Source organism: Daucus carota, chromosome 6, assembly GCF_001625215.2.
Source record: "Daucus carota subsp. sativus chromosome 6, DH1 v3.0, whole genome shotgun sequence".
NCBI classification, from domain to species: domain Eukaryota; kingdom Viridiplantae; phylum Streptophyta; class Magnoliopsida; order Apiales; family Apiaceae; genus Daucus; species Daucus carota.
The window spans coordinates 28,736,385-28,752,474 of NC_030386.2; the positions used below are offsets into that span (position 1 = coordinate 28,736,385).

At 35.8% G+C, this 16,090-nt stretch overlaps 3 protein-coding genes across 10 annotated transcripts; all 3 read right to left on the bottom strand.

Moving 5' to 3' along the window:
• Window positions 1-492: 492 nt before the first annotated feature.
• LOC108193000 (zinc finger A20 and AN1 domain-containing stress-associated protein 8-like) lies at window positions 493-3,417 on the bottom strand. Its single transcript, XM_017359557.2, has 3 exons — window positions 3,278-3,417; window positions 3,095-3,147; window positions 493-1,235 (listed from the first exon to the last, which is right to left on the bottom strand). Exon 3 carries the CDS (start codon window positions 1,224-1,226, stop codon window positions 705-707), a length of 522 nt encoding a protein of 173 aa, XP_017215046.1. The 5' UTR covers window positions 1,227-1,235; window positions 3,095-3,147; window positions 3,278-3,417; the 3' UTR covers window positions 493-704.
• Window positions 3,418-4,419: 1,002 nt separating this feature from the next.
• LOC108227988 (pentatricopeptide repeat-containing protein At3g49170, chloroplastic) lies at window positions 4,420-11,035 on the bottom strand. 8 transcript variants are annotated; one of them, XM_017403426.2, is made up of 5 exons: window positions 7,756-11,035; window positions 7,376-7,446; window positions 7,251-7,283; window positions 6,500-6,603; window positions 4,420-5,023 (listed from the first exon to the last, which is right to left on the bottom strand). In XM_017403426.2, the coding sequence occupies exon 1, from the start codon at window positions 10,958-10,960 to the stop codon at window positions 8,426-8,428; it is 2,535 nt and encodes an 844-aa protein (XP_017258915.1). In that variant the 5' UTR covers window positions 10,961-11,035; the 3' UTR covers window positions 4,420-5,023; window positions 6,500-6,603; window positions 7,251-7,283; window positions 7,376-7,446; window positions 7,756-8,425. The 8 variants fall into 8 exon arrangements, with proteins under 8 accessions (XP_017258915.1, XP_063935826.1, XP_063935830.1 ...); XM_064079756.1 differs by having other exon boundaries at window positions 6,468-6,603; XM_064079760.1 differs by lacking the exons at window positions 7,251-7,283; window positions 7,376-7,446 and having other exon boundaries at window positions 4,421-5,023; window positions 7,756-8,071; window positions 8,361-11,035.
• An 804-nt stretch (window positions 11,036-11,839) lies between these two features.
• On the bottom strand, window positions 11,840-15,633 carry LOC108192819 (uncharacterized). Its single transcript, XM_017359315.2, has 3 exons — window positions 15,291-15,633; window positions 13,378-13,665; window positions 11,840-13,199 (listed from the first exon to the last, which is right to left on the bottom strand). The coding sequence occupies exons 1-3, from the start codon at window positions 15,429-15,431 to the stop codon at window positions 12,051-12,053; spliced, it is 1,578 nt and encodes a 525-aa protein (XP_017214804.1). The 5' UTR covers window positions 15,432-15,633; the 3' UTR covers window positions 11,840-12,050.
• Between the last annotated feature and the right edge of the window lie 457 nt (window positions 15,634-16,090).

Sequence of the window (16,090 nt, forward strand, 5' to 3'; positions counted from 1 at the left end):
CACCCAATCTCTAGACCCGTCGTGTTCATGCTTTTGTCTTTTATCTTCCATTTTTGCATTTTTTCTTCTTTATTTGGCAACAGTATAAAATATCTCGAAATAGATTAAAATTTGAATTGCTATACTAGAATAATGGATAACTGAATAAAGTTCAAGAATTTACGAGAACTATATGTATAACACAAATAATCTATTGATCATTTAATGCAGATATATTTCCAATAATTATTATCTTTTTACATTATAAGTCCGTCAGCTTTCAGTAGTAGATGCGGACATCCGTCGTATTGGTGGTGATTATAATAAAGGTTGGTCCATCTGGCACTAGTTTCTCTTAATATTTTAATTTCTACTTAGAGATTTGTATTTTTGAATAAGATGAGAGCTAATCTCAACCGATGCACGAATTTAGGACAACATTGTATTACTATTACGATCTCTGAGCTAATTTATCACCAAGTGTAATCATATGAAACATTCTGATGCAGTATAAAAGCTAGAAAGAGACTTCAATTACAAAAACCAGCAACTCCTCAATCACAATAACATAAAAAGGTTTTCAATTTGTAGACGGTCATGTCTAAGAAACCTTTCCTCACAGCAAATAGACATTATAAGAGGACATCTGATACGGGATTCCTCCAAGAAATATCCCTTGGAGAACATAAAAACATTTATAATAACTTGCGGATTTCTTACTAGCTTCAAATTTTATCAAGCTTTTCCGCCTTAACAACAGGATTAGCCTTGGCTATTGCCTCACGTGCAGCAGTCTGATAATCAAAGGAGCACTCATGTTTGTCCGAATAGCGGTGTGATCCACAGTAAAGGTTACCACAACGACATTTAAATCCAGTTAATCCAACTCGTTTTTTGCAAGTACTGCAGCGACGAGGGCCTTCTTTCGCATTTCTCTCGTCACTCTCACCGGAGCCTGATGAAACATTTGGTGATGGCACCGAGATGACCTTTGCCCCAGGTAAATCAATTTGCATATGAATGGTGTCTGCAGCAACAGAGTCTTTCTCACAGCTACTTGATGATCCATTAACAAAGTTTTCAATGGATGTTGCAGCAAGCTTAGCTTGCTCTTGTTTAAAAATCATGTCCTTGTGGCACTTGGAGCACATATTCATGGTTGCTGCACTTCCAAAGAAGCCACAATTATTAATGCACAAAATAGGTCCTTCGCGAGGGGCCTGGCATCCTGTTTCATTGTGCTCCATTTATCACAGCTGCAGTAAAAGATACTTAGTAACTGCAACACTGAAACTATAATTGGTAATCCTAACGGCTCAACAGTCAACCCAAAAATCGAGTAATAGGCATTAGAATACATGAAACACTATTATAATAACATCCTGATGCCAATCAAAAAATTATATATCATATTGCAGGTTTAAGCCAATAATACACTTAACTTAGCAACCACACAGATTTTCCATATATTATAAGTCTATTTATTGGAAAAACATACTTGATGATGGACATAAAAACAAGAAACACAACCCTCTAACATATAATTTTTATCAGTTCCCACTGTATAGATAATTTAATATCTGCCAAACTTTTAAATTCCCAAGTCCAGTTAAGAAACGTAAAAGAGGCTGCATAGGAGATGTATATGTTATTGCACACTAGCTATAACGAGAGGAAGAAAGATAAAGTGCATGAGCAGGAGAATGGTGAGACAAATATCATATAAGAGGATGTGGTTAATGTTACTTTAACTGGTAATAAAAAACAATCGTTATATCAATTGGATATTTTACTCGTCCTATGCAAAAGAGGGTGTAAATGCTAGAGTTCTCTGTTTCAAAAAATCTAAATATCGTATCTGCTATTCTGTTCACAGATCTGGATGAAAATTTGGATTTAATTTACACAATATGACTTAAAGATGTGATGCTATATAGGTGCACAAAAATGTTCCAGAGTGCAATAAATTCCGTTTTAAAGGCATCACAAACACCTTAACAAAGGTTATCATATATTCCAATATAAATCCATAAAACATTTTTAAGAGGAAGTGAGGAGCTATAGACTTTTTATATTGGCAAAACACTTGTAAGATATAGCATGATCTCCTTGCGTGATTAGTGGGGGGTTACTCTTGTTTGAAGAAGACATATGTGCTAAGCCAGTAATAAGCAACTGTTGAAATATCATTTGCACTTCTAGTCACGAGCAGATGATGACAAAATTTTGTATGGCTATATAAATCTAAAGTGAGGCTGATTCATGATTGTTCCTTCAGCCTTCATGTATAATGAAGTGGAAACAAATGCAAGTAAAGCATCATCCAGGTTCATTTTAAGGGACATGCCACCAGTCTATCTCTGGTGACATCTCCAGAACCACATATATAGTATACAAAAGATAAGCAGAGACAGATTGGACAATCACGTTGTTAGTAAAAAATTTGGTCTACAGATGCAACCAACAAAATATGCATATAGCATGAAGGACTTCCACAATTTTGATTATACAATCACATAATAGTTACAAAAGACATATTGGGGAACAACTGTAGGGGCTAATGAACAGAGAAATTACTAAGTCCTGGAGCAGCTTAAATTGGGGCTGACAAATCAAATATGACACTCTAGCATAATCTTCATCATACACTATTATTCCCATTAGCTAGTAGGCTAAATTCTTATTCAACTTAATAATTACAATAGATAGTCCTTTCTGTTGCCTCAATAGTGATTGTTCTTCATAATCCTATATCAGGTAGAACAACAATCAAGCTTAAAACAACAAGCTGCTCGACCTATCAAGATTAAAATTTTAAACAAAATTTCCGTCCTTCGAGCAAAAAACCTAAATAATTCTCAAGATGTACTCAACTTAATAAAGCTAGATAAACTATATTACAATTCTACCAATTATCGTTAGCAATAAAAAACAAAACTTTAAAACAATTCCAAATAATCCAAATACAAAACCCACCCATAAATTATGAACACGCATCTTCAACAAAAGAAACCCCCAAAATTCTCAAAAATTAAAATCGTAAACCCTAAAACAACAAACAGAATCATATATAACAATAATAAGCAGATGGGTCGGTAGAATTGAAAGGTCTGACCTGATAATCGTCTTAAAAATCAAAACTTTAGGCCGATCTCACAACGATAAGCCCTGTATGAATCAACAATACATACAAATTCGAAGAAAAATTAGAAGGGCTGATGATGCAACGTATAGATATTGAGAATATATAATAGATGGAGATGGAGACAGAGATGAAGCTAATATGAAGTTTGCATACCCGAACAAGAAAAGGGGAGGATCGTCAAGGAGAGAAGAGGTGAATTTGGATTTTATTTGCTTTTTCAAAGTTTTCTTCGATGATATATATAGGCATCATGGTTATATGTTATCTTAATTACATATTTTAATTAGGATAATATTCTTCAAGAACGAATATCTATCCACTTTCGGGTTTTTTCCCCAAATTATTTAATATTTTATATTATAATAACTTAAATTTTATGTGTTAATTTTTTTTAGGAGAACATGTATGTGTTTGCATGCTTTTTTCACTTAATCAAATAAAAAAAATAATTGCTTGCACATCTAAATAATTTATAACAAAAGCTAATTTTAAAGAAATATATTTTAAGATTTAAAGGAAAAGGATTGCAATCAATATCATATATATTACAGTCTTGTAGCCTGTAGGCGGTGGTCTCTTATGACTTCTATTTATTATCAAAAACGATAACATAGGATAAGATTTCTATGAATAAAAATGTTAATTGTTTCAAAATAATTTCTCCTCGTTAGTTCCTTTCAATTTAATAATAATAAATTTCTTGTATCCATATAAATCACTCAATAAAAATCAATGTTATGAAAAGCGCAAATCAGTTCTAAGCGGTGAAAGATCCTTCTGGCGCTTAAGCGGTAAAGCGGACGCTTAAGCGGTAAAGCGGACGCTTAAGCGGAATTTTAAGCGGATCACTAAGCGGATTAATTATATATAATTAAATATTTAATTATAATATTAATATATTTAAAAATAATATTATATTGTGGTAAGAATTTGAATTTATAATATTTGAAATAAAATATATATTTTTAATATTTTAATATAATTATAATTATATTATATAAAATTAATATTGAAAAAGTTAAAAAAATTAGCAAATCAACATCACTTTGACCGCTTAATCCGCTTAATAGTCCGCTTAATTTTCAAAAACGCTTAATTACCCGCTTAATACAAAATCGAAGCGTTTTAAGACCGATTCCGCTTAGGCGACCGCTTAATGCGCTTTTTACAACACTCATAAAAATTATCCATATATCTGTCGAAAAAAATTTGAGATTGAATTTGAGATATGCAGCAAATTATAAGATTCGGTTTAAATTAATTCAGTTTAATTTGACGTGCTTGATTTGGATTTCATCTTTGCCGTTAAAACACTTGAATTTTGTTTATATAAAACCAATCCAAATTTTGTCAAAGTCAATCTAAATCGAACCAATATCGTATTTGTATTAAAATTAGAGCTCCTTACTGTGAAGCCAGGGCATGGTTGCGTACATCTTATCCTCCCCGGACCATGCGGTTACAAGTTTGATTTCAATGTAATTTTACGAACATCTGCTTTCTTTTAACCTGTTACTTCTATCCTTTCTTTCTCGAGCTCAATCATCAGCTGCTATATTGTTTCATTTCTCACTTCAGACAACATGCTCACGGTATCTTTCACTTGTCTTGAAGTTTTAATGAATCCATCACCTTTGCATCATGTTTCGTCTTGTTTAAACACTTTGCAGCTTCTTCTTTTTTCCCGTTGGTCTATTAATCTTTCTTCACTTTCTGGGATCTGATTACTAATAAATGGACTTCGAGCACTGGCAAAAGATATTGGACTATACCCGGAGATTCCCCAGATTCTTTTGCAACAGGAGCACTAAATTTCAGGCAGTTTCTGACTCTATCCAACAATGTACCAAATGTAACTCTTTTTTAAAGGGTTGGATTTATGTCCATTGCTTAAAATACCTATCCAGTGGTACAGAACAAAGAGTATCAGTGGAGTAAATTAGATAACCCACTATGATATTAAAATAGAAACTCACTGGAAACTTAAAATTGATATAGTACTGACTCACACTAAAAGTATACCTAAAAATCAAGAACAAAAGCATATGCTTATCAAGAAAACATAGATCACCTTTAATGTCACCTTTAAAGTCTCCTAATTTATCTTTATCGTGACTTCTATGAGTTCTAGCTATTCATTACACAATTTTTCTCAACAATATTATCTGTTAAACACTCAAGTTCCAAAGATAGCAATTCAATGATTACTTCTAGTCTTTTGCCTTACAAATAGGGGATAAGTACTCTGCTTCTTGATGCATGTCAAATAATAATTCAAACAAGTCTTCTTAACTATCAACTATGTAATAGGGCAAGTATCTCAACGAGATAAATGGACAAATCACTATATTTTTTGATCAAATTCGACTAAGTAAATAACACAATAATATATTGAGATGTTTTAAACTAATATTGTACCCAGGCAAATAATTTTTATATATTAAAAAGAATTAAAATTAAATATCCCTACTAGTGGTTGTACTAATGTGAGGTTGTTAAAGGAGTTTGAACATATTATAGTTATATTATAAATAAACTAAGTATAATAAGCAATATTTGGTATTTTGGTATTGCGTTTTTTATTAAAAGAGGTTTCGGTTATTAACAAATAGTATTATTTTGTACAGTACAGATTCATAGCATGTTAAGCTTGTGCTATAAGGTGTTTACAAGGAGTCCAAATACAATATATCTAAAACTATCATAAAAGAAGCAATCTAGGTAAGCTAGTTCTTCTAGCTCATGTTATCTTTGTATCAGCTTTATGAGTATATCATAGACATCTGTATACTGCTAACTTAGTAGACATATTATGATTGGCCTCGTTGGCCTAAACGTTGAAGAAACCAAGCAAGACAAGTGTAACCATCAAAAGTCAGTAATTTCAACCTAACAAGCTCAAGCTCCTTCAATTCAGTTGCCCTATACTAATTTGGACAGAAATTCTTGGAGATTAGCTAAAGGTCTAACCTCCAACCTGTATTTAAAACAAGTAATTTAGAAACGACAACAAGTCAACAAGACATGAAAAAGCTAAAGATCAAACTACAAATTCTCCTCCTCTTCTCTTTTTTCGGCATCAGATAATCAAATGAGAAGTAACAGGGACATGATAACATCAGGACAGGCTACAACAACCAAACTGATTTCTACCAAACAAGACAGCAAAACAAAGCACATAACATTAAATGTAAAGATAGTGTCAAAAATTAGTTCAAATTAAGACCAGTTTAAAATTCACTATGTCTAACCAATTAAAATAGAACGAACCCTGATTTAATATGAAAGGTTAAACAAACACCAGTAACATAATCACAAACCAAAAAATTTAAAACTAATATACCTTGTCTTGTTCGGTGAATTTGATTGTAATACCTGATAAATTTGGACACAGAAGTATTTATGACGGAACACTGATGAGACAACGAAGAAGTCCGTCACTTGAAAATGTTTTGTTCTCATCGTGATGCGCTGCAATCCTGTCCCGGGCGAATAATATCATCAATTTCTTACACAACATTCCCATTCAGCAAAGTAGAATGATATGACTTGATTTTTTTTTTTTGGGGGGGGGGGGGGGGGGGGGGACGAATTAATATAGTCAATTTCGTACTCAAAATCCCATTCAACAAAGATGTGTAATATGACATGATGGAGCTGGAAGCAGTTTAACTAGTTTAAAACTTTCAATTGCTGAATATGCACAAGTTGAACAAAATCCTAAAACCCAAAAAATTATATATACCAATGAGGAACACAAAGGCCAAGTAATGGAAATTATAGATAAGTGTTTCTGTGATTCAAAGACAAAGATATGCCTCAGAAATCGAATGAATTGATGTGTAGAAGTCTTGAAACAATTGATGCACAGAAGTGAAGAAGAAGACACAGAGAGGAAGATGTATATCGTCAATTTCGTACTCAAACTTCCCATTCAACTAAGATGTATAATATGACATGATGGAGCTGGAAGCAGTTTAACTAGTTTAAAACTTTCAATTGCTGAATATGTACAATTTGAACAAAATCCTAAAACCCAAAAATTATATATACCAATGAGAAACACAAAGGCCAAGTAATGGAAATTATAAATAAGTGTTTCTGTGATTCAAAGACAAAGATATACCTCAGAAATCAAATGAATTGATGTGGAGAAGTCCTGAAACAATTGATGCACAGAAGTGAAGAAGAAGACACAGAGAGGAAAAATAGACGGGAAGGGAGAAATATAGTGGCACTGTGGGAGATGACCTGGCAAAAATAGGGGAGCAAAATCCCTGAAGGGAGGGAATGGTTGAAGAATGCTTTTTGAAGCAAAATCCCTGAAAGTGTCCAGCTGGTCAAATATAGGTGGGGATACTACCTTGGAGTTGCTCCTATTAAATCAGCTGCAATATATACTCTTTTCTTCAAGTATTTTTGTCTGGTGACCAGCAATATTAACAGATTCTTGAGGTAGACTTATCCTCATCAATTAATTGAGTATAATTTTATGAAAAAACTGAGTTAGATAGGGTCATTACACACACCCTTTTATATGGAGTTCTGTGCAGAAGGAACAAGAGAGCGTAAGAAATACAAAAATGTAAAATATGAGCTATGGTAGTATTTAGAGAGACCATAACACTAACCTGGTTCCTTTATTTTCATTATCATTACATTTGGTGTCTGTGCGGCTGCTAGACATCTGTGGCAAAGGTCCGATCTACAGTCTCAAGTCCTCAGCAGGGAACTATGGGCCCTGTACAAGTGTTTAGATCTCATAGATGACCGGCCATCATAATATCTTTCATGCATAGACTTTTATTGAAGCCAACAACTTATAAGTCATAACTCATCACTGGTATAACAGATGTAATGCAAATCAACCCTTGTTTTGAGGGCACTTTGAGACTTTGAGTGTTGTACTGTCACATTTGGCAGAAAGTTGCATGTCATACTGATGCCCTGTAATAAAACAGTGGAAGTAAATATATTGTACAAAAAATATTGCCTGAGTGACATTTCCATGCCGAGTGGTAGCTGCGGTCATAGGTACTTTCCACCACATGACTGATATTTGATATTTCAACTCCCTACAATTTTACACGAAATCTAAAACTGTAATTCAACAGAAGAGACGGCCAACAGATCTAATAAAAGTTTACACACTGCTTTTATAGGATGTGCTTGGCAGGTTTTTTGTGCTCCCCCAAGGCTACCTTATACCCAAGAAACATACAACAGAAAAGAATACCTTATGATTTATCAACTCATCTTGCTTTGCCAATTAAAATAAACTGTTCATCCTGCACCAAATTATCACCAGTATTCATTGCAGGAACACGATCCATCTACAAAATGATGAAACCGGTTTGAATCCCTAACTACTATGTCTCTCCCAGTTGCTAAGGATATATACTTCATTGCAGTGTGACAGTCTCCACAGATACGTAAATTCTTGAAGATCCTAATGGGCTTTGGTTTAGCTGTGCTAATAAGACCAAATGCTACAGCAATTTTTTCACTGTGTTGAAACAAGTACTGCTCCTTCTGCTCCTCTACCACATTATGTAGAACAAAATTCGTATCTGGAATGTATCCAAGCTTTTTTATCTTAACTGCCAACTGATCTAGTTGTCCATATATATCCCGAGCCTGTGGATGAGAAGTATCCCCTACATAAAACTTGTGCACCGTGTTTCCTGTCTCTATCCAGCTACAACCCACTTCCTTGACCACATTTCTCTGTTTCATTCCTTTCCTTATCTCTGTAACATGATCCCACTGACTCTTCGACGCATACAAATTAGAAAGTAATACATGAGCAGCTGGATCACTTGGATCCTGCTTAAGAATCATTTCTGCAGCATATTTTCCTATCTCTGTGTTACGATGAACATGACAAGCTCCGAGCAATGTTCGCCAGACCAGAGGATCAGCAGTGTATGGCATTGACTCAATAAACTGCACTGCACTTTCAAGATATCCCAATCTTCCTAATAAATCAACTATGCATGCATAGTGCTCCATCTTAGGATTTATTCCATGCTCTTTGTACATATTATTGAAGTGTTTCCATCCCTCATCCATCAAGCCTGCATGGCTGCAGGCTGATAAAACAGCAACATAGGTGACATCATTCGGCTTAACACCAGCTAGGAGCATTTGTTCAAACATTTCCCGAGCTCTTTTTGCTAAACCATGTTTTGCAAAACCTGTGATGATCGATGTCCAAGATATTACATTCCGATCTTCCATGTCATCAAAAACTTGATATGCAGCTACGATGTTCCCACATTTAGAGTACATAGAGATCAAAGCATTACGGATAAACTGGTTAGACTCGAACCCAGATTTTAGTAACCGCGCATGGAGCTGCTCGCCCTTGCCAACTGCACCAACACTTGCAGCTCCACTCAACAGACTAGCATACGTAAAGGCATCAACCCCAATTTCAGTATCCTCAATTTGATTAAAAATATCAAAGGCTTCATCTGAATTCAAATTCTTAGCATAGGCATCAACAAGTATGTTGTAAGAAATCAAGTTCTTTTCAAACAAAATCTCAAAGGCTTTTTGAGCATCTTCAATACTACCCGACCGAGCATACATACTAACAAGAGAATTTCCTACACAATTTACAGATGAGAATCCCAACTTGACAGCATTGCTGTATATCTGCTCTCCTGCTTTCGTATCAGCAAGGTTTCCACATGCTTTAAGAAGGCTGGAAAATGTGATCTCGTTGGGTAATACCCGACTTTCTATCATCTTAATGTACATCTCGATAGCTTCTCTATCAAATCCTCCACTTAGTACATATCCAGTAATCATTGCTGTCCATGACATGATATTTTGTTCAGACATCCTATTAAACACATTCCTTGAATCAATTAAAGATCCACCAGATTTTGCATACATGTCTAGCAAACTACAGCCGACACAAACATCCGTAGACAAACCAGATTTGACCACCAAAGAATGCAATTGTTTACCTACATCTAACCATCCTAATTCAGCACACCCAGAAATAACACTACTGAAAGTAAACCGATCAGCAACAAAACCATTCTCTACCATACTCAAAAACAATTCCAAAGCATCACCTGAAAAACCCATCTGCGCATACCTAGTAATCATCAACGTCCAAGTAACCGCATTCCTTTCAGGCATTCGATCAAACACTACCCTCGCCAACTTCATATCACTCAACCCCTTGGCAAACAAATCAATCAAAGCACACCCAACACACAAATCAGCCTCAAAATACCCCGTCTTAATCACGAACCCAAATATCCCCAACCCAACATCCACATTCCCCCGACTACAACACGCATGAATAACCCCCGAAAAACAAAACTGATTCGGGCGTTCCCCAGACTTAATCATATCAACAAACATACAAACACTCTCCCTCTCCATCCCATTATGTGCAAAACCAGAAATTATCGCACTCCACGATACCAAGTCCCTCCTATCCCCCACACTATCAAATAAACATTTAGCAGTAACTAAATCACCAGACTTAGAATACAAAGTAATAAGTGAATTAAGCATAATGACATGATCATCAAATACAAGACCAGAACTAATGAGATTGTTGTGTAGGAGCTTACCGAGATCGAAATTACGGGTTCGAATGCAAGATTTGAGGAGAGTGGAGTATGTATTGAGGTCTGGGGTGAGTTTGTGTTGATGGGTTGTTATTAAATGCATTGCTTTGTGGATTTGGGCAGTATTGGCTAGATGAATTAGATTGTCGTCGAAATTGGGGGGTTTGAAATTAGGGTTTATGTTAATTGGTTTCAGGGGGGTTTTCGCGGGTAAAGGGAGAGAGACGCACACACTACTCATCGTCGTCGTTGATTGGCGCCACTGACTTGTCTTGGTTAGTTATCCGGTCGTTAGTAGTATCTTTTGAATGGGCAAATTTTGGTTTGTGAATATTTAATAATAAATTTTAATTTTAGCATTATTGGATGAATTTTTATTAGAATTTTCTTAAAAGTACTTGAGTTGCAAAATTTTTCAAAACTTCAAAGTTGTGGCCAAAGTTTACACCGATTTTTAAAAAATTGGTTAGAGTTTCAAATTTTCAAAATAATGGTCAAACTTTGGCTTCGCTTTTTAAAAGTGTGGCTCCCGTTAAATGTCACTAATGGGAGCCACATTTTTGAAAAGCGGATCAAAGTTTGGCCACTTTTCTGAGAATTTGAAACTCATTTTTTACCCTTTTCTTTATTCCAAATTCACAAAAAAGTGGCAAAACTTTGGTCCGCTTTTTAAAGATGTGGCTCCCGTTAGTGATATTTAACGAGAGCCACACTTTTAAAAAGCGAAGCCAAAGTTTGGCCATCTTTTTGAGAATTTGGAACTCTAACCAACGTTTTGAAAATAAATGTAAACTTTGACCACAACTCTGAAATTTACTTTTTTTTTCCAATAACATAGTTTTTGCAACGCTTTTTTCCTCTAAATATAATTTTTGAACGGCGTTGCAATCTCGTATAGAATTTTGGTCGCACCTCCGGCTGAATGATATAGAATTTTGGCTGATTGATGTTTTTGAGTTGTTTTGTTTTGTTGCATCGTTTTGAACCAAAAATGCGTAAAATATTTTGGACAACCTTCTCTAGATAAATTGCCAATTGGATATCAAATAGTAAAAAGTATTTATACATGGAAGATCGAATTTATAGAAGATAAAAGGGCTTAGGGATCTTTTGATAGAAATTGTTAAAACGTAAACGTATTAAATCTTGAAACATAACAATCAGTAACAGACTTGATAGATCTGAAAGAGAATGCAAAATAATACCATGCATCCATCCCTCAATCTATCCATAAACGTGCCAACTACATCAGATTTATTCAACACAATGTAGACTAAAAACGCGTCATGATTGTCGTTGTAGTTGGCCATGTTAGAAGCTGAAATTGTTACTTAGCCAGACCATGGTCTCTGAGAACCTGCAGAAGAGTGTGCATTCAACCGGTCGAGCACAGCATTAAAATCAACGTGTTGGCCACTTTCCTCCATCCTCTGGATCACGCTTGCGACTTGATCTCCTCTGAAACCCATGCTAACTAATTTCTCAAACAGTTCATTGTAGGGATGGTTTCGCATGATCTGTGGAGGACGAACCATCACATTCGTGGCAGTGGGGGGTTGCTGGTTTTGTGGATAAGAACTTTGCTGGATGTGAGACTGAGGAACATGTGTCGGGGTTCCACTTTCAACATTATACATCATATAAGCATTTCCTGGGGAAAGTGTTGGGTGAGGTCCAGAAGTGACATATCCATCTCCCGGCTGTGCTCCAAAAGTAGTCTTCAGATGCTGATGGGAAGGCTGCTGCTGCTGCTGCTGAACTGGTCTACTAACACCAACATACCCATAAGACATTGATTCTGCGTGGCTTGAAGTGGGTTGAGAAATTCCTGTATATGACACTTTCATCTGCATGCTATTTGGGTGGGTATCTGGGGCAGATGGGTTTCCTGGTTGGCCAGGCATATAAGGAGAATAAACAGCAGGCGACGAGGGCCTGATATGGGGTTGCAAAGATGATTGTTCTGATTGACCCTGCTGAGATGGCTGTTGGGACCACTGTTGCTGATACTGGGATAAGGAGTGGTTTTGCGGTGTCTGATTCACTTGATGTTGTGCAGGCTGTGGTGGAGGCCGATACTGGGAATCAGATGGTAAATATTGACCCTGAGTTTGTTGCATCTGAGATGGTATATTTGAAAGTTGCATTGGGTGTAGATAATAACCCTGGGATAGCATAACACCCTGAGGTGCCATAGTTGGCTGCTGTGAAATGGGTAGCTGGTGTTGCTCCACGTGTCTAGTGGGAAGTAAAGGTTGTGAAGACACTTGATTAGGTAGAGCAAGAGCTAGTTGTTGGCCATGCATATCTGATAGGCTGTCATTTTTTCTTGGGTCAGAAACAGGGGGCGAAGCTCTCTCTTCACTCTGTTGGGAATGGACTGAAGAATTGGACTCCTGTGCAAGCTGAATCTTAGCTAGTTCTTTCTGAGTTTCAGCAAGTTCCTGTTTGTCCCTCAGAATCTGTACGGATCTGTGGACCTGTAGGGTACAACATGCAAATATATTACATACAGATCTGGAGAAGTTGAGGTACTTGCTATTGAAGGAAGAAGAGAACAGAAGAAATCAGAAATAACTTCAAATATAGCTTTAAAAGAATGAGAGCAAAAAGCCAAGTTACTGCATCTCAAGTAAAAGTACTTAGAAACAGAATCACCTCTTGTAGATGCTTCTCCATATATTTAAGTTTCGAATCTGCTTCCACATTGTCACGAGCTAACTCTGTACGCATTTCCCCAACAGATTTATCAAGATTGTAACAGTATAATTCGAGCTGTGATAGTCTAGAACTAATTCCCTCCAGAAAGCGCATCAGGTTGTCAGCGTATTTCTTCATTGTCCTTTCAACAGTTGTGGCCAAATCTTGGTTAGCGTATTCTTCCGGAGGATTATAAGAGGGAGCAGGGAATGCTGATGATTGTGCCATTCTACTTTTCTGGAAATCCTGAAGAAAATGATGATAATTTGATAAACTGTTTGCATGGAAAGCTATGTAAATAATCAAGGGGTACTTGGCAATAAAATTTCACAGATGCTGGAAGAAGATATAAAAAATATTGTGAGCTTCCACAGTCATCAGAAAAATAAAGGCACACATGACTGGAAGGCTGACTCCACAACAACAAATTCTAAAAAAAAAAAGAGCAAACGTGACACAAAGCATGAGAATGATGGTCTAGAATTCGGTGTCGACATATATTTTTGGTATTTTTGGGTGCTTCATTGCAGATTTGAAAACAAAGACAGTAACCTAAGAGAAATATGTGAATTGAACCATCAAGAGATTATATCCAATATATATGTGCATGCCTTCAAGGGACAGATTCAAGATATATGTTATCATCTGAAACTGCTCGTTAATGAACCACTAATTTATAACAAGACATGCTTATGTGGATAACATTTAGGTCTATCTATATTCAACACAAAAGGTAAGCCGGCAGAATGTATTTATTTTTAAATGTACTAAAAATACAAACACTGAATATAAACTTCAAAACCCAAACTTTCAAGTGTATCTTTTGATTTTACATCCAAATGTTAATCACTTCTCGTACAATTCACCCACTCTTCATAAATCAGAACAGTAGAGGACGAGTGTCTCGTCTCTAAACTTAAAACCAAGATACTTGTGTCTGCCCTGACATAACATGATTCAGAATTGCAAATGGTTGAGACTGACAAAATATCTATGTATCCACCAAAAACCAACAAATAGATAAAATTGCATTGCAAAAGCCTATCCATCAGAACCTAATCCATTACAGATACAACGCAACAAGTTAGTCATATACACATGGATTCCAACATCTAGCCTTGTGCATAATTCACGTTACTGGAGTCTGGACACCTTTCAAGCTTATATAGCCACAAAAAACTTGAAGGAGAAGATAAAATGTTTTCTATAGCAATCTATCAGACCAGGTGAACTTATTGCATTCAAGTCTCAAGTATGTAAATAAACCTAGTTGATTAGGTATTTCCAGTCTTCTTTTATTTTCACCAAAAGAAGGCGCATATTTTACACCATTTCAATGTAAGCCCCCTAAAAACTCCGACGACACATTAATCACTGCCACAAAATGTGAATAAAAACTGATAACAATTACAGGCACCTATATCTACCAACTGCATCAATGTCATATAAGCTAAATTATTTACATCAAGTCACTAACTACATCGTAATTATTAATCATACAAACAAACAACTAACTTCCTATTGACTGTTCAAACTTGTCCAAGAGGAGCATCGCAACTCTCCACGTCATTACACCACATAAACAAAAATCCTCCCAAAACAGCATCAACTAAACTTGAGCAAACTAATCTCAGATACTATCAACAAATCAACAACAAAACAACACTTGCCGAAATCAATAGTAAGTGTGCTAAATCAATCGATCTGTTCATAGCAAAAAAAGCTCCATTCAATCAAAGATCATAGTTTAAACAAAATAAAGTAAACCAAAAAAAAACACAAATCAAAACCCCAACTCACTAAAAATTGATATATAAACACAGACATGTATGATGTATAACATTAATGATTAAAAAAAAAAAGAAGCAAACCTTTCCAGAAATAATTCCAGGATCAGAGTAATTGTCATTGAGGGTGTCAAGATTTGAGTAAGAGGAAAGAATGTCCTCGTTGCCAAGATCATACCCTTTGGATCCCAAGTTGACCCGACCTGAAGAAGACCCAGATGCCATAGAGAGATAACGAGAGAGAGAGATGTAAGAAACTAGGGTTTGGCGGAGAGAGAGGGAGGGGGGTTACGGGGAAGAGTGATATAGATGAGATGGTAGGGAGAGAAAGTGGGGTGCTTTGCGTAGGTTGTGTGCAAAAAGGAAAGTTCGCAGCAGCTGATGGGTTTAGTTTATGTTTGTTTAGGAGATTGTGTCTAAATTTCAGAGGGGAGTAGATGTGTGCTTTCGGTTTTTGGAGGCGGACAGTGGAGATAATAAGAATATTTTTCTTGGTTTTACTCGGCGTGCGATTACTTTCTAGCCAGGAAACAATTATTACACTTTTCTTCCATCAATATACTTATATAAAAGAGAAGCATGGGGCGTGTAGGTGGCGCCTCTCACATCGCTCCGTTCTATTTTTCTAATTTTCTGAAATTTTTGGATGAAAAATATCAAATATTAGAATTACCTTTTTTAGTTTCGGGTATATTAGAAGCAAGTTTCAAAATCTGATTTTGTTTCAGATTATTTATGGAATATAGTAACTTGAAAGTTTTAATCTGATTTTATTTCAGATTATTTAATTATGGGCAAAAGTAGCACACAAGTTTCTCTGCACTTATAAATACCCCTACAGATTGAAGGGTTTTGGATCATCTAAACACAACCTCTTCTCTCTC

Excerpts from the sequence above, each read along its gene's own strand:
- LOC108193000 (XM_017359557.2), bottom strand. The coding sequence starts at position 1,226 with ATGGAGCACAATGAAACAGGATGCCAGGCCCCTCGCGAAGGACCTATT.
- LOC108192819 (XM_017359315.2), bottom strand. The coding sequence starts at position 15,431 with ATGGCATCTGGGTCTTCTTCAGGTCGGGTCAACTTGGGATCCAAAGGG. Across the intron at positions 13,666-15,290 it reads CTGGAATTATTTCTGGAAAG|GATTTCCAGAAAAGTAGAAT; the intron begins GTTTGCTTCTTT and ends CATTTTCTTCAG. Across the intron at positions 13,200-13,377 it reads TGGAGAAGCATCTACAAGAG|GTCCACAGATCCGTACAGAT; the intron begins GTGATTCTGTTT and ends TGTACCCTACAG.
- LOC108227988 (XM_017403426.2), bottom strand. The coding sequence starts at position 10,960 with ATGAGTAGTGTGTGCGTCTCTCTCCCTTTACCCGCGAAAACCCCCCTG.